A 17906-nucleotide genomic window follows, 5' to 3' on the forward strand; every position below is an offset into this window, starting at 1 on the left:
AACAGTAAACTTGTATTGCTTCTCCATATTAATGAATTTGGATGAGTTATTTAAACTCACAAGCCTTAGCTGAAATAATTTTTAACTTACGATCTGATGTCAAAAGAAAACAATGTTTTGACGTCTTTCAACATATCAGGTCAAGTTATGAATGACATTTAACTCACTCAATGCAGTTGAACCAACCAAATTTATTTGCTACTTGGACACAATACTACATTTTCAATATTGGCACCACTTACAGTCAAATGTTAGATGAACATAAATGTTTATGGCAGAAATTGTACAGACACTTCTAAGTAAAAAGAATGTCTACTTGTGATTTCTGTTGACATGCAAAAATAGGTTTTGTAAATACAATTCACAATCAGTCACAGCGTTTTATTTTCGCTTTTTATTTCCAGAAAAGTAAAACATGGAAAAAGTGTAGTAGCAAATAACATCTTGAAAAGCTTTCCAAATTTTAAAACATTATAGCAAACACATTTTATGTAATGCCATCTTATGTACTTGTGTAGGCTTGTCACAATAGTTACTATGTTGATTTATTAAATTATGGGCTTGACATTTATTGTCATTACATTAATTATTTTTTATACTATAAATTTTATTTTCAAATATTTGTTAATACATAGTTTTATAATGACAGATTACTGAGACTTCAATTATTAAGTTAATTTCAAGTGCTTCTCAATAATAATGTTTATCACAATTTTTTGTAGCCTCAACATATCAAACTTAAGTTTTCTTATTGTGCCAGGCCTACTTGTGTTGTACACATGCTTGAAGGCACCCCTGCAGTGCCACTAAGGCCACAAATGCCAGGGATTAAAACTAGTCAATAAACTTTCAAAGACAAACCAATAAACAGGCCCACTAAAAAACATTTGAAGTGTCCAAAATGGCTCAAAACAATGAGCAACAGTGGGGGGGACAAAAATAACAGCTTTTAAAAAACAGAGAAATTCACATCTTGCACCTCAATATTTTGTTGCGGAGTCCATGTATCCTGGCAGAGGCCTGTTCGGGCTTGATTTTCATGACGACCTTTTGGAGAAACTCGAACGTGTACTTCATTGCTGATGGGTATTCCAGATTTACAGCATAGATGACACCCATCAGCATTGCCACACCACATGCTACACTCTTCTCTTGGTGAATCACTATGCTTTCTTCCACAACGACCGCAACGTCAAAGATCTGATGTGGGACTGCATCCTGCTCCTCTTCATAGCCAATCAGCAGTCCAAGTTCCATTCCCTTCAACGCTTCATCCAGATGGTCACCATGGGCCTAAAGAAAAATTAAAATTACATGCTTTAAATGTTGCTACGTTTGAAAAAAATATACTTTGATTTCAGTAAGACTGAATAGAATCTATTACATTTCTTTAATGAATACTGTTAATTAATTACCTCTATATAGTTTTCCAAACATTATTTTAAATATAATACAATACTCCAAACAAGTTTCTAAATGAGTTGTAATTATTGACGTAACTTCATTTGGATCAAATTTATCGTACTCACATCACACAGCCGGAAAACATTGGATGAATCTTCTTTGAGGTAGAGTGGAAGTCCCAACAGAGCAGCAATCCTCTTCCTCTCATTTGTATTCTGTAAAAGTGAAAAATTACAAACTTTACTTAAGTTGTTTAATTTATGTCTTCTTTATTTAACCAGGAAATTCCCACAGAGATTAAGAATCCCTTTTTCCTGGGGAATCATGGCCCCAGAGAGGAACCTACTGTACATGTTTTTAGTGGTTTTAAACACTGGAGTACCCGAAGAAAATCTGGGAATCGAATCTGGGATCTTCTTGCTGTGCGGCACAAGTGTTCACCATTGCACCACCAAAATTGTATAGTTGTGTTACAAAGACATGCCACCAAAACATTTTATGATGAATAAAAACAACAATAAAAAAAAAACTTATAAAAAAAAAAAAAAAATATGGAATCAACCCCAAAGTTAATGCAAATGTGCAAAGTTTAAATACCTCAATTGCTGACATTTTTCAAGAAGATCCTGTAAGGAGCGAGGGAGAGGAATACATCTTCATTCAATAACTCATTTTTGCGAATCAGTGGCACTCGGTGAATCCAACATTTTGTTTGAGAACACATTAAACCGATCAAACACAAGTTACACTGAAGTCAAACTAGGGCTATGCAATTCAACAAAATTGAATTGAGATGACTTATTTGGTCAATATTTCAATATTCAACATAATTCTGGGTTGCAAAGGATTCATAAATTTATCTTTTTATTTTGAGTAATTAGTTAGTTAAAGGAATAGGTCACCGTTTTTAGACACCGAGATATGTTCTTACCTTCGACGATTTCATTTGTACCTGTACCTTTGGCGTCCGCACAGTAAAGTGAAGATACTGTGCAGATGTCGAAGTACTCCTGGTATTATTACGCCTTACAATATAGTTCCCCTTTTTATCCGCTTAGAAAATCCACATTGTTTAATTTTTTGTGACTATACTTGGATCTTGTAACACTTCACATATCCACATTTAAAAAGGGAATACGTGGAAGAGCTTTGTCGCTTCCATCTTCACCTCGTTTGGAGCAATAGAGGAGAGGAGGAAAGGCTAACACCATCTGTTCTGTGTTTACGTGACTGAGGGCATGCGTGAAGACCAGACAGGTACACATGAACTTGTCTAAGCTAAGGTAAGAACATATTTCAGTATGTAAAAACGGTGGCCTATTCATTTAAAAACATGCATGCTTTCTTGTTATTTATATGAACAAAGGTGGATAGAGCAGCCTAAATATTTAATTAAGAGTAACATTACCTCAAAATTATTTTACTCAAGTAGAAATAAAAAGTAGTGGCCCAAATAATTACTCAAGAGTAAAAAAAAGTAATTGGGAGAACATTTTACTTGAGTGTTGAGTATTGAGTAACTGAGTGTAAAAGTTTGATTCATGTTTTAGTTGTGACAAATGAGAAATAGAACATAAAATTATGTGAATATTGTCATATTTTCATAGAAAATACCATAAAAACAAAAACATAAATTAGAATTAGTAAAACAAATCAAATATTTTAACCCATAAAATTAAGATTTTTTTTCAATTCAAAATTTACTCATCGTGGCACAAGTTACTATATTTTTTACTCAAGTTTTTGAAGTAACTACTTTTGCAAGTAGTCTTAGTAATCTGTTCTCTTAAGTACATGTACAATATATGTAAATGTATCTATACAATATTATAATATGTATAATGTAAATGTAGCAGAGTACTACCCATCTCTACTTAGAGAAGTATACTTACATCTTTCTCAAGGGAGGTCAGAATGTCACCCAAGGAGCGGCACCTTCCAGACTTGCTTGAGGATTTGTAGAGTTCCAGCAGTCGGGGTACAAGTGCATCGAGGCCATCGAGAAATGAAGGCAGCAGTTCTTGGGCAGTAACTCGTTCGAATTCAGCTCTTATCTAGAATAATACAAAACTATTTATGCAGGGCAAGCACACAAAACAGGAATATTTCAACAGTTACATCACCTGTCTTTCTTGAAGCAATGCTGGCCATCGATTGCGAATTTCACTTAGTAGTGGTTCATCACCTACTATCTCTCTCCTCCGCTGGGCAAATGTTGACACCATCAAGTTATCCACCATGTCACAATCGGGGATGGTTTTAAGCATTTCCCTCTCCATCTTCATACGGTTCTCCTCCATTACTTCTTCACTGTCACCTTCCTCTGGCCCTGGACAAAAGTGAACTTCACCTTTTTTTGACTTTTTGACTTTTCTTTTTGCCTCTCCTCCTTTTCGCTTATTCACAACCACTTCTGGAAGTCCAGCAACTGCCAAGTCACGACGGAAGTTTCCAACCTTGTATTTAAGGCTATGGACCCACGAATACCATCCTGCTGCAGACCCAGGATCCCTCAAGCTTGGATGCTTGTCCACAAGTGCTCTCGCCACAATCTCATAATGATGACTTTCAGGATATGGAGTAATTTTACACATACCATCTGCAAGACAATCTAGAATGTCTGACTTCATTCCTTTGTTTACCTCTAGGAGGTATTCATCCTTTGCATATTGTGCATTGGCTTTCATCAACTTGAGTTCAGTGTCATAGGAGAACTGAGGTATTGGGTAAGGGTCAGGCCACGCAGCCAAATCCACGGTACCAACAGAGTGGCTAGACAAGCTCCCCGTATCCAGTGTAGAGTCAGAGCTTTCTCCCGAATCAGCAGTAAGGAGAACTTTCAATGTTGCTCGTTGTGCGGGAAGTTCTTGTATATCTTGCAGATTGCAGAGCGCGTTACCAAAGTCAGGGTCCTCAAATTGTACAGAAAAGGGACCTCTTATTCCCAATTTGTTTCGGAGTATCTCATAAAGTTTTTCAACAGTAGGTGGTCTTTCTTCAATGGTGAGGCGCCTTATGTCATTTGGAGATAGGATTACTCGTAGGAGCATTGTGGATTGCCTCAGCTAAAGAAAAGAAAAAAGAAAAAACAGTCCCTGTTAGAGCTGGGAAATTAAATGCAATTTAATTGAAATCACAATCTACTTTGGTCAATATCTGTCATAGGACTTACTAATTTTCAGGTTTATAACTATTTCCTTGACAGAAACAGAACTTAGTTTTGATGTCTGGATGAGACAATGGGAGATATTTGTTAAATGATACAGGATGAAAGTATTTTTGTTTGAAGTTTGAATTGAAAGGTATGTCTATATAAGTTAATCAGCCACAGGTATTTAATTTATTGTGGAAAAAAATCAAATCGAAAAATGAAAATCAATAGGGGGGGTTTGAATTCTCTACCATTTGTGAGTTCACAAGCATAAAAATACATCTGGTGCTGCTTGCATAGATTTGTTCATTAATGATAATAATAATAATAATAATAATAATAATAACATTAACAATAATAATCATACATTAGCACAACTAAAGAGTGACAAAACATGACAAAAATGCAACAAAAGAGCGACAACAATAGTGCTGGAAAAGCAACAAAGATGCAACTTAAACAAAACTGAAAACAAAAGTCACAAAAGGCATTAAAAATAAAGTCACAAAAGGCGTTAAAAATAAAGACACAATCGTGATGAAAAAACAACAACAAAAAAAGATGAAAACATGCCAAAAACGTTTAAAGTAATCAAAAAAGACAAAAAACATCAAAAACTACTTACTATTACTTCAGCAGGAAGCTTCTGGGCGTAATCAGAAGGCAGCCTCGAACAAAGTATGCCACAAGAGGAGTGTAGTCGTTGAGTTCTTCCTTTTGAACTAGTAGACAAGGAGACAGGCTTTTCTTCAGCTGGTAGCTCCTCAAATGCTTGACATAGTCAGCTGTAAAAGGTTCAATTATAAAGCAGGCATGTGTGGCTGAAACAATGCATATTTGAATTATTTTCCCAAAATTGGGCAGTCCACTAGTGCTGCCAACAGATACAAACATATTAATGCAATATTTTGTTCCATTCAAAAAAACATGTGGCGTCAGGTCAATGTCCTCAATATCACCAAACCTACACAAAACAACCTGTTGCACAGCATTGTCCAGAATTCTCAGTGGTACAGTTGTCAACTTAGAAGTCTCTACTTCAGGCCTGAAAAGGCTTGGCATTGCCAAGTAGTATGCCAACATAAGTTGATGCCTTGTGGCCAATGTACGTAAAATGTTTTTAAAGTTGTTGACATCACGCACAACTTTCTTGAAAAATGAATGTTTTGCTTCAAATCGGATTGTCCATGTGTCAGTAGGAGGTCCAAACTTTTTTATCAAATCAGGATAATGTTCAATGAAATGATTCTTTGGTCGCAGTTTATAGTCAGGGAAAACTAACAGTAGTTGCTGCCTGTGGTCAGATATTTTTGATTCCAAGTAACATAAACTGGCTGGAGTGAAACAGGAAGTTGATAGCAACTCCACCAACTCTTTCAGTTCAAGGACCAACTCCCATGTTTCATCATCCTCTGGAATTTTGTCACCAATGACAAGTGGTAGGAAGCGCACAAGACTCCAATTCTCATGTCCATTTCCACCAAGGCTTCTTTTCCTTTTGAAGGTAGAAGGAATGTTTTGAGGTCTATTTGTATTGTCCGAAAATTTAAAAGGAAAGTTTTGTATTCTCTCATTGAGTTCATCTAATGTAAAATACCTCTTAGAAATTAGGTTTGCCAAACACAGACTGAGCTCAATAGGTACAATTCCTTCAAGGGCATCATGTAAGAAGTCTGGTGGAAAACCTGTGCATGCATGAAACCCTGCCAATTTATTAAGTGGACATTCTCGTTTCACCCCATCAATGACTCCCACATTGCTCTGTTTCAGTTCTTCCACAGCTTTGTCATACAACTCTGATGATCGTAACTCAAATTGTCCTCTTTGAACGTCAAAAGTTTGTATCTCTTCACGTGACGCAAGACAAAACCTACAAAACTTGTCCACATTAAAAGACTCCTGAAATCCACCGAGTGAGTGTGCAGCCAAGTTATCAGCAGCAACTGAAAAAACTGTCCCTTTCACACTACAATTAAGTTTTTGGATGTACACTCCAACTGTTTCCAAATGCTGAATGTCTGAAATCAATGGTGCCAAAACCTTTTCATAGCCATATACTTTAACATGTTCTGTTTTGCACAATACCGCAAGGTAAATTGAAGCCAAAGATGATCTGTGCTGCTTTGGTAAATTTGCTAGTGACCAATAAACACCACAAATTTTATGTTTTTTTCTGGATGTACCCAAAGGGTTGCAAATTTCGAAGTCGTCAATGTATAAAAGCAATGAAATGCTGGGTTTACCAGAGAGAATTACATTCCTTTTAAAGTAATCCCCATCCTGACATGAACTATAGTGCTCTGAATGCTCAGCTGTGTTTCTCAATGCCTCCAATATTTCATCTCTTTGAAGAAGTTCAGTGAGTAGTTTTAGAATAGGAATATACACAAATTTATGAGATTTTTTCAATGAATTCAGATCATATTGAATAGGCTCAATAACAGAAAAATGGCGTCTATAAAATGACTGTCTTTTATACACCGTACCGAGTGGTCCTGCTCTTGAAAACCAGGCATAGGAATTTGTACTTTTTAACACTTCAGTCACAGATGATATCAACTCCTCAGAGGAACAATGGGCCTTTAGAACATCAAGCACAGCTTCCTCAGTTCTTTGACCAGCACAATCTCCAATATCAAACAGTTCATCTACAATATGTTGAATGGCCGTTGTTGACACATGAAGGACAGCTTGCATGCACAGGAGCAGAGAAGCAATTTGCCGTTGTGTAGGGTCTTCAACAGATTGATTCTCAGGTTCAGCATCAATTAAATCCAAATCCAAATCCTCCTGTTCCCCAGTTATAAAGGCTTGTGGCAAACTACCAACAATTAGGTCTGGTCTGATATCATCCAAGGTAGCAAACTTGTGACAACGGGTTCTGTGACTTGAAAAGCTGCTGTAAAGCCTTGACTTATAAGGGCAGCCTGAAAATGGACATCCAACTGTTTCTGAAGTTTTTAAATGTTGACTTAAATGAATGAAGTAGCGTTTGATGGTGGTGGGTTCCAAATAACAACATAGTTCACACCGTAGTTTTTGGACAGGACTGGGTACTTTGTGCGTTTTTAAGTGCACCGTTAGAGCCACATATGATTTTACAATTGTTGTGCAGTTTGGATAAATGCAGACCAAACCTCTTCTTCCATGTCCATGTTTACCTTTGTAATGATTTAGTATTCTTTGTTCAATGTAAGTTGAGAAACTGCAAAATTTACAGATCCACTTCATCCACGTATTCAGGTAAAGGGTAAGGCTCGTTCTTCCACCTGAAACACAAAAATTTAATTAAAATGTAATAAAACATTCTTAAAGACTCCAATTTGAAGATGGTCCTGGTCAAACAAATGTTTCTTTCAGCTACACAAAATGAAATTTCAAGCGCCACTGCAGGTGTTGTAGAATGTTGCAAGAGCAATATTGTATATCCAATAGGGATGTAACGATTCACTCAACTCCCGATACGATTCGATTCACGATACTGGGTTCACGATACGATTTTCTCACGATTTATTTTACAAAATGGGAATGTTGACAAATGAATGAAAAATATTCCTTTATTTTTTTGGGGAAAATACTGTACTATTTTCCTTTTATTTTTCATTGTCAAAAGAATCCCTTGATAAACTAAGCAAAATGATGCAATTTAACTAAAAATAAATCTTGAATGAAATACATAAAGGAATACAAATGAAAATTAATTCAAATTCTGGTTCGATAGTAAACAATTCAAAACTGCATAATAGTTATTTTTCTTTTTAAAAGCGCAACTGAAAATGTATTTTGTGCCTTAACAATTGGACTTTAACAAAAAAAAAAACAGTCATTTTACTGTATTTACGGCAGATATTTGTTTAGACCAGCAGAGGGCGCTGGTAACCCAGTGGTCGGTTGGCATGCAGTTATTCCACCAGTGAAGAAGAGAAGCTATGCTAGCAGACAGAGCTAATAAAAACGTGACTTTTACAGATATTATCGTAATACTACAGATATTCTTTCGGTGCTAAAGGAGTAAAGAATCATTTATGAGCATGTTTAACATTAAATGGCGGCCAGAAAGAAAATAGTAGCAGATTCCGCCCGTCACGTCCGCTTCTGGAAGGATTAATATATAGCGCCCTCTGAACCGAGCATACTTTCTTCAATTTGGCTTTACCAACAAACAAGAAAAGCTTCTAGAAAAACCGTCAAAATAGCGACGAAAACAAGGATGAAAACACAACAAAAAAGTGACAGAAGAGCGACAAAGAAAACCCAAACAAAGCAGTAACCAACGTGCCGGAAAAGTGCAGGAAAAGCAACAATTAGAATAATAGAAAAGTGTCAAAAGGCGACAAAAACGTGTTGCGTCAATTGTTACTTCTACATAGGGTTTTTTGTCGCTGTTATGTTGCTTTGTTGTTAGATTTGCGTGACGCCAAATTGGAGAGAATGTGCTCAGTTCAGGTGGGAAATGAGGTGAAAATGGTTACCTTCGTGTGGTGCAGGGGCTCGACTGCCCAGTCACCGCGGAGTCCACAAGTTGCGTGGAACAGCATTTAAGCAATGCGGCGCGGAAATTGTGCAAGCACCAAAATACATGCTCGACAGAAAGAAAAAAAAACCTTAGAAGTTTACCTTTACAAGGGCAGGGGTGTAGCTGCTAACTCTTTTCCCGACCTCGACTTGTTTCTGTCCGACCCGGAAACTGAACATCAACAAGTATACCCATTTATATGACAAATGCCGTCCCTATATAGATTAAAAAAAAAAAAAAAAAAAAAAAAATTCAAAAACCGCTCGCCGACTCCCAAGCTAGCTAGAGCACCACATGGCTTGCTCAAAATGAGCAAAGTATAACAATATTTATATGTGCGTACAGCTTTAGGTAGTATTGTGCCTCTTTCATCTGTCTAAAACCCAAGTAAAATATAATGTACTTACTTTCAACACGCTCCACGAAGACAAAACTCCATCGCAGGAAAAGGCTGAGTTGGGACCGGCTGGCCGCGAAGTCAAAGCGAAGGGCGGAGTGATGTGAATAGTGTCCTTCCGCTAATAGGCCTACCTCAGCTTTATCGAGATTTATTAATCTTAACAGCCATTTTTGAAGATGTTACGTTATATTTATTATTAAAAGTATGCTTTCACCCTTCAAAAGTCTGTATAATATTTAGTCTGCATTTCCAGCACTATATGTGCTGCGCAATAATATGGTTGCGGGGTTACAAGATCCGGTCTCTTTCTAAAACTTACCAAACAAAGTCAAGTTTATGTATTTAAATGTTACCTCAACACACCTCAAAGAGTTATTCACCTTTGAACTTATTGACATAAGTTAAAAACTTAAAACGATCATTGTCATGTGAAAACAAAGTACAATCTAACGTTACAATAACAAAATGGGCATACGACTCTTAACAGTGTGGGAACCTGGAGGGCAGAGTCCTCCTCTGCCCCTGGGAACGACCCACAGCTTCCCTGCTGCTCCTTCTCCTGTCTGTGTCGTTTTTCCTCCCCCCTGCTCCTTCTCCTGTCTGCCCCTTTTATTGTGCTCCAGCCACAGGTGCTGATTAACCTCAGGTGTGTTAATTAGCCTCAGGTGTGTTGATTAGCCTCAGGGTTTGGACATAGTCATGTGATGGGGTTGATCAAATGACAGCATGTTGGCAAGGCTCATAAAACAAAGCTAAAAATGCACTGCAAAAATAAAACCAATACAAAACACACTAAAAACACAGCACACAATACAAAATAAAATACCATTACACAGCAGGATCACATATATACAAAAAAAAAAACCTAAAAGCATACAAGTCTCTAGATTTCTAGGTTTCCGTTTATTTCCGCGTATTCTGATCAGTTTCAAAGGATGTTCCCATTTCTACATTAAGTCTCCTCCTCACTGTCCCACGTCTGCATATCAGTCCAGTTACAGCTTTTTATGGTAAATTTTTACTGGATCCAGACTGAGATAGCGCTCCGTCCGCTCCCGTGCACCATCGCCTCAGCAGCGATTACATTGACATGATTACTTCTGAACAAACGTAATGTGGTTATTTGGCAACTTTATGCTGTTTATTTCTATCATAAACCGGCTGATTTTTACTTTATCCGGAATGTGTCAGCGCTCTTTCTCTCTTTCCATGTGTGTGTGTGTGTGTCAGATACGTCAGCTGTCAGCTTCTGTTTGATAGCGCGCAACCATAAGTCTCATCTATTCTTCTGAAAAGGGTGCCCACCAGCCGGTATAGTGTAAAATTTAAGTCCAGGATTGTTGGTACTCCTATTTGTGCAATCAACAACGCAACACGATGGCATTGTGTTGTTTTTATACAAAAACAAAAGTGTTTCAATCACTTGCCGATGCTAGTACAATGCAGTTCTCTGGTTGTTTTGCACCAAGCCAGCACACATATGTACCAAATTTAGCATGCACACGTTACACAAAATGGGTCTATAGGAACTCTTGAACCACGATAAAACCGACCGATTTGGATTTAATAGGTACCGGTTGCTCACCACCCCATCGGGATATATTCTTAATTTTTATATTTTCTTTGTAACATCACAGTGTTTTGTTTTATTAGACTTTAACTAAACATTTTGTGTGATTCAGAGATAAAGCTTCTATTTTCTGACCGCTGTCGAGCCGAGCTGTGAGCCAACACAAGAACAAAGCCTGTATGCTGACAGAGAACCAGGCTTCCAGGCTTCACCAGCCCAGGAGCAGTGTTGAAACCTGTTGGCTCGGAACCAGCTGTGAAACCAGCGGAAAGGCAGACCAAGTCCAAAACCAAACACATTGGATGCACTCTGTATTCTGTCCCTCATATTTCAGAACATTTATGTATTTTAAGTTTCTAAGTTGATTTATTTGGAAAGCACGTGTGGTTCTCTGTTTGCCCATGAGAGGTCACTGTTTGGTTAATGGCTTTGCCTTTCCTAACTTCTTCTTTGGTATTTGGTTTTGTTTGTGGTGCTGCCGCCTATTGGCCACTACCTGTAAGCAGCGGGCTAATGACGCCATTTTAAGAGCAGCACTGGAGGACTTCACAGGCAAAAACACTCCTCTCTGTGCACTTTTTCCTGAGCTATCCTTGTCAAGACATAATCTGTAAGTTACCAATGACTTGTAATGTTGTGCAGTACTTTATTATTTGTTATAAATGTTTATTTATGTAATTTCTGCATAAATAGTTTTTCCTGCTGAGTCTAAGATAATAGCTATGCTATTTGCATATGTGCTAGTTGTGTTATCCAATAGTACCACATGTATAGTAAGTTATACACTCTTTTATTTGAGATTTGTACATATATGCAAATAGTGATGTATATTTAATCTGTTTTACAGTTTTACAAAAAAAATTAAGAGATGGTCTACGGACATAAAAGACACCCTGAGTCCTGTCATTTCTGGGGCCATTTCTTTTGTGTTAAGCTCGCTGTCTAAAGTTAAGAAACACTTAGCTGAGGACAGAAGACTCTGTGTTCCACAACAAAGCATTCCGTCTCCAGACTTTCCTCACCGACCCGGTTTGCCAAAGAGATGAACAACAGCCTCTTTTCATTGAAAGTGAAGGTACTCTGGACTTCAAATTCCAATTTGGCCTAAAGTACTGTCCGACACATAGCCTCATCGCCATGCTGACCTCACGATAGCTCTCTCACGTACATGCACTCAGAAAATGAAACCACGCTCTGTTGGTTTAATTTCTCTTTCATTCTTCTACTAAGCTTTATCTTTTTTAAATTTTTTATATACACAAGCATTTATTATTAGCTTAGTGAGTGGAGAAATATAAAAAACATTTTTTTGTGTGTAAATAGGTTCAACTTGTTTGATTTAATAAATGTTTAAACTTTATTTGTCGATGGTTAATTAAATAATATTGTTCGCTTTTGAAAAGTAGACAGTTTGACAAGAATTCACACCCTGAATGACAAGGTAATAACTCTTTCAGTGATCTAAGTTATTATAGCTCTATTGTAAATAACACCTCGGCAAAGTGTCAATGTAATATTAATAATAATTTATATTATCATTCTTATCACTTTTTGTCCCCCCCCTACATGGCTATTTTTTCCAGATTGAAGTAGGACCCTTGGTTACAGTTAAAGTAAAATTTAAAAAAATATATGATAGTGAGTGACAATAAATCAACTTTAAATACAGAAATCTGTAGTGTGCCTAAAAGTAACCCACTAGGGAAGGCTACAAAGGCAGGAATTATTGAACTAATGTATGAACATCAACTGCAGCAAGTTAGGTGGTAATAAAGAACAGGCCAAAAATACACGTTCTTGTCAAAAAAAGAGTTAAAGCGGAAGCCAACTTTTCCACAACTGTGTCAAATTTGTGCTTTTCATAGCGCAAATGACTAAACATCGCTATGTTCTGGTACGGCACAGACAATATAAAAACCATTTATGTAAAAAGGCAGCTCTCTACGCTGCCTTTGGTCGTAACCGTGCTATGGTAAATGCTATACTTACATTCACAGTGCATTAGTGAATTGATACAGCGTGGCCGCTGCTACGTTTTCTAGCGAGTGGGCGGGATAACACTACAGGCAGGATGACAGCGCTAAAGACGATTAAAAAAAAAAGGAAAAACAACAAAAACGACAGCTTTTAAAAGATGGGAGACCAACTCCTGAGCTACCAGACTTCTTTCAGCAAAGGAAAGGTCAGAAAATTGTTGGTACTTTCCACAGTTAATGGTACAAAAGGAAGAATTGGCTTTGTGGATGCGCCTCACTGAACCGGCTGTTCTGACTTGTCATTGTTGTTGTCGTCTTTGTGTTTCTGTGTTTCCAGAACAAACAACGAATGCGCTGCCATTTCATGACACATTGGTGGTCTCGATTTGCAACGCGCGCTGCCTACCCAACCCTAGTGCTCATGCTACATCACTGATATACAGTATATATATATATATACATATATATATATATATATATATATATATATATATATATATATATATATATAGACCGTCGTGAGACAGGTTAGTTTTACTCTACTGATGATGTGTTGTTGCAATAGTAATTGTCACTGATATATATATATATATATATATATATAAAAAAAAAGCTCTTCCTCACCCTCCGCGGGCGGTCTCTTTTTCCTCCAAGCTCGGGTCCTCGACCAGAGGCCTGGGAGCTTGGGGGTTCTGCGCAGTATCTTTGCTGTTCCTAGAACTGCACTTTTCTGGACCGAGATGTCTGATGTATTTCCTGGAATCTGCTGGAGCCACTCCTCCAGTTTGGGGGTCACTGCTCCGAGTGCCCCAATGACCACGGGCACCACAGATGCCTTCACCCTCCAGGTTTTATCCAACTCTTCTCTGAGCCCCTGGTATTTCTCTAGTTTCTCGTGTTCCTTTTTCCTGATGTTGAAGTCGCTTAGTATTGCTATGTCGACCACAACGGCTTTCCTCTGCTCTTTGTCCACCACCACAATGTCTGGTTGGTTCGCCATTACCATTCTGTCCGTCTGTATCTGGAAGTCCCAAAGGATCTTGGATCGGTCATTCTCTACCACCTTTGGAGGTGTTTCCCACTTTGACCTTGGGGTTTACAGCCCATACTCTGCACAGATGGTCCTGTACACTATACCAGTCACTTGGTTATGGTGCTCCATGTAAGCTTTCCCTGCCAGCATCTTACACCCTGCAGTTATGTGCTGGATTGTCTCATTGGCCTCTTTGCACAGTCTACACCTGGGGTCTTGTCTGGTGTGATAGATCTGGGCCTTTATTGCTCTGGTGCTCAAGGCCTGCTCCTGTGCAGACATGATGAGTGCCTCTGTGCTGTCCTTTAGTCCGGCTCTGTCTAGCCATTGGTAGGATTTCTTGATATCTGTCACTTCAGTTTTGTTTCGGTGGTACATCCCGTGTAGGGGCTTGTCCTCTCATGACGGAACCTCCAGCACCCCATCTTCTGTTCCCCATTGTCTGAGACATTCACTGAGCATGTCATCTGTTGGAGCCTTGTCCTTGATGTACTTATGGATCTTGGATGTTTCATCCTGGAAAGTGGCTCTCACACTCAATAGTCCTCGGCCTCCTTCTTTCCGGCTAGTGTACAGTCTCAGAGTGCTGGATTTGGAGTGGAACCCTCCGTGCATGGTTAGGATCTTTCGTGTCTTAACATCTGTGGTCTGTATCTCATCCTTTGGCCAGCTTATTATTCCTGCAGGGTATCTGATTACTGGCAGGGCGTAGCTGTTTATTGCCCGGGACTTGTTCTTGCCATTGAGCTGGCTTCTTAGGACCTGCCTTACTCGTTGGAGGTATTTGGCTGTAGCCGCTTTCCTTGTCACCTCTTCGAGGTTGCCATTTGCTTGTGGGATTCCGAGGTACTTGTAACTGTCCTCAATGTCTGCTATTGTTTCTTCTGGGAGTGAGACCCCTTCTGTGTGGACTACCGTCCCTCTCATAGTCACCATCCGACCACACTTCTCTAGTCCGAACGACATCCCAATGTCTGCACTGTATATCCGGGTGGTATGGATCAGTGAGTCGATGTCTTGCTCATTCTTAGTGTACAGCTTGATGTCATCCATGTAGAGGAGGTGGCTGATGGTGGCCCCTGGTCCTTCAGGATCAGGATTGTGCGCCCTTCGTTTAACCATTCAGGGTGATTCCCATCTCTCAGCAGCTGGTTCAGTTGTGCTGCCAAGCGCTCATGGAATACCGTGAGTTTCTTAAGCCAGTAGGTATGTATCATGTCCAATTTTTCATACCTGAGGCTCTTTCTTGGATGTCTGCCACTGTGATGGCAACTGGATTCGGTGTGCTGCCTCCTTCTTCCATATGCCTTTCCAGTACTGTTCAGTTTCCAGCCTTGGTGGGTCTGCTCTGTTATTGAGCGTACACTTTCGCTGGTTGAGTTACTCGTCTGGCCTCGTTGTCTCTCGTGTATCTCTTTAGGCGGCTGGTCAAGGTTTGGAGCCTTTGTTTGGCAGTTTCCAATGCTTCAGGTATGGGCATCTGGCTGTACCTTTTGGGTACTTGCTTTTTCATTGCACCTTTCAAGGCCTCCTAGGATCACTGCTGCTGTGGAGTATATCAGCTCATTGGTTTCAGTGATGGTTGATGTAGGAATTGCTCTCAGAGCTGCATTCACATCTTCTTGGAGACTTTCTGACGGTACTTCTCTTAGCCTCTGTAATGATGTAATCATGATCTTATTTTTCAGGTCAGTCGCTGCCTTGTTCAGCGTGATTGCACTTATTGGGGCTTCGTACCCAATCTCCATTGGGGGGCTGGTGTAAACTCCCCCCTGACCTGGTGTCCTGGCTCCCGTTGCCGGAGCATTGGTGTTGTACCTCGTTAATCTCAAGTTGTGATAGCAGTTGCCGTTTGTGGATGTTGGAACACTGAGCTACTAGTTGTTTCGCCGTGAGTTTGGACTATGGGTTTCGAAGTAACCATTTCTCCCACATCCTCTGCATGTAGCCCCTCTGACTAGGGTTACTGGAGTAGTAGCATTCCATCAGAGCCCATTTCCGCCTTGTTCCAGTAGCCCATTTTACATCGAGGTGCTCTGGTTCCCCAGCACCTTGTTTGGCCGGGCGACGTCTGAGCCGGCATGTCATTCATTTTATTGTCTCTCATCATTGTATGAGGTAGGCAGTAGCGTATATACATATTTATTTTATTTTATTTTTTTCAACCAAAAATATTTGGTGGCTGGAATTTCGGTGAAAAATATATAAATGAATTATTTGTCAGTCTTAATAGTTTTAAAATTGTATGCTGTTGAGAACTCAAAAATATTAAATTAAGGTTTCCACATAGGTTTTGATTATTCTAAACATAATGGGCTTAGAGTGTAAAAATGCCCTTCTTTTGTACTGATTCAGAACGTTGGAAGTTATAAATAATCACATCAGCTTACCTCTTAGTAGAGGGAGGGCACAGTCCTGAAGCTCCATTACTACTCCATCCAGCACTGGTAGCATTGGGGGGATGTCTAGCAGGATTAAAATGATTGGCTGATGGGGTATCAGGTAGCAAGCATTCCGGGGAGCATTATAGGAAGAAAAAAAGCCATACATTGAATCCAGACAGATGTCTAACTCACTCCTATACACTGATGCCCTCCCTCCAAAGGTCTCACCTGGTCTTTCCCAAACACATCTCCCTTGGCAATTCTGTACAGCAAGGTGTAAGCAATCTGACCAGCAGCACCAGTCACCAGGACACGGATTGGCTCAGACTGGTGAGAAAGAAACAACACTTGAATTAAAGCGATAATGTTCAATAAACTGGCCGGCTGCACAATGGGATACTCATATACTGGTCAGAGTGTAGAACTATAACCATCCCTTTTTAAAACCCAAACTATTACATTTTGTAGTTTACCTTCTAAAATTGATTCAGTGACGATACAGTCAGTTCAAAGTGATACACAATATCATATTGAAAGTAGGGCAACATTTACAGAAAAGATTCAATGAGAAAACCTTAATGGCTTTGGTGATGATGCCTGTGATGAATTCAATAGCATTAAACAAGTCCAAAAAAAGACAAAGTAATAAACTTTTTTTGTCTCTTGTCTCTCATCATTGGGGAGGGACGGAGGGAAATACTCCGTCTGGTCCTGGAGCCTTTTTGGTCTTTTGTTTCTTGAATAGCTGGCACACATCTATTTCATTGATCTTCAGGGCAGGTGGGGGGACAGAGGGTGAGGTGGGGGGTGGGGGGGTGGGGGGTGGGTGTGAAAAACCTGCAGTAGAAACTATTCAGGTCTTTAGCCAGTCTTTTGTTACCTTCAGGGTGGGGATGTTTATATAACAGGTGCTAAAGGGTTAACTCTTGAAAGACATTGTTCCCACCTTAGATCCGGTAGCTGCAAAATGCATTGTAAGCGTTTAATAAGTATATATTATCAAACTATTAATATTTTGTATCATCTGTCAAACTTTACTCAAAACAATATGAACAGCATTAATATTCTATCATGGAATTCACGGGGGCCTTAATTCTCCCTAAAGCGCACAAGTACTCTGAACCTACTTCATAGGAAGAATATCCACTTTGCTTTCATACAGGAGTCACACTTTCTGGATACAGATGTACAACATAGATTTAAGAATAAATACTGTTATGGCAATTATTATATTCATCATCATATCATCAAATGTGTGTTCATGTGTACAATTTGTAATGTTTTAATACATGATGACTGCATTACTCTTTGCACTTTTGAACAGCTGAGTCATGTTAGATGAAACAGTACAGATCGTATTGTATCCACAGTGCAACTTACTGTGTCTGCTGAAGGCCAAACTCAAACTCACATGCAGATAAGAGATAACAGTGGCGCCCAACCTTCCTCATAATATCTTCATCATCCTCCAA

At 39.1% G+C, this 17906-nt stretch overlaps 1 protein-coding gene and 3 long non-coding RNA genes across 5 annotated transcripts in view; 1 reads left to right on the plus strand and 3 right to left on the minus strand.

Annotated features, from left to right (window-relative positions):
• Window positions 1-16519, minus strand: part of LOC114462582 (malate dehydrogenase, cytoplasmic-like) — a 174569-nt gene extending 158050 nt beyond the window's left edge. The window contains exon 1 of the mRNA XM_028445536.1: window positions 16441-16519. Within this exon, the coding sequence (XP_028301337.1) occupies window positions 16441-16504 (64 nt within the window). The 5' untranslated portion in view covers window positions 16505-16519. The remainder of the gene's footprint in view (window positions 1-16440) is intronic.
• LOC114462594 (uncharacterized) overlaps window positions 1-17906 on the plus strand; it is a 34891-nt gene that overhangs the window by 4859 nt on the left and 12126 nt on the right. The window contains exons 2-3 of one of the 2 annotated variants that reach the window (XR_003673984.1): window positions 11154-11651; window positions 11889-13113. This is a non-coding gene — a long non-coding RNA (uncharacterized LOC114462594). Of the gene's footprint in view, window positions 1-11153; window positions 11652-11888; window positions 13114-17906 lie in introns of those variants that run through there. The other variant, XR_003673983.1, reaches the window with a different exon arrangement.
• LOC114462605 (uncharacterized) lies at window positions 1238-3445 on the minus strand. The gene is made up of 3 exons (XR_003673987.1): window positions 3297-3445; window positions 1530-1619; window positions 1238-1293 (listed from the first exon to the last, which is right to left on the minus strand). It is a non-coding gene; the product is annotated as an uncharacterized LOC114462605 (long non-coding RNA).
• Window positions 4340-7782, minus strand: LOC114462600 (uncharacterized). Its single transcript, XR_003673986.1, has 3 exons — window positions 7717-7782; window positions 5181-5340; window positions 4340-4469 (listed from the first exon to the last, which is right to left on the minus strand). It is a non-coding gene; the product is annotated as an uncharacterized LOC114462600 (long non-coding RNA).

The sequence above is a fragment of the Gouania willdenowi genome, chromosome 1 (genome assembly GCF_900634775.1).
Source record: "Gouania willdenowi chromosome 1, fGouWil2.1, whole genome shotgun sequence".
Classification (NCBI taxonomy): domain Eukaryota; kingdom Metazoa; phylum Chordata; class Actinopteri; order Blenniiformes; family Gobiesocidae; genus Gouania; species Gouania willdenowi.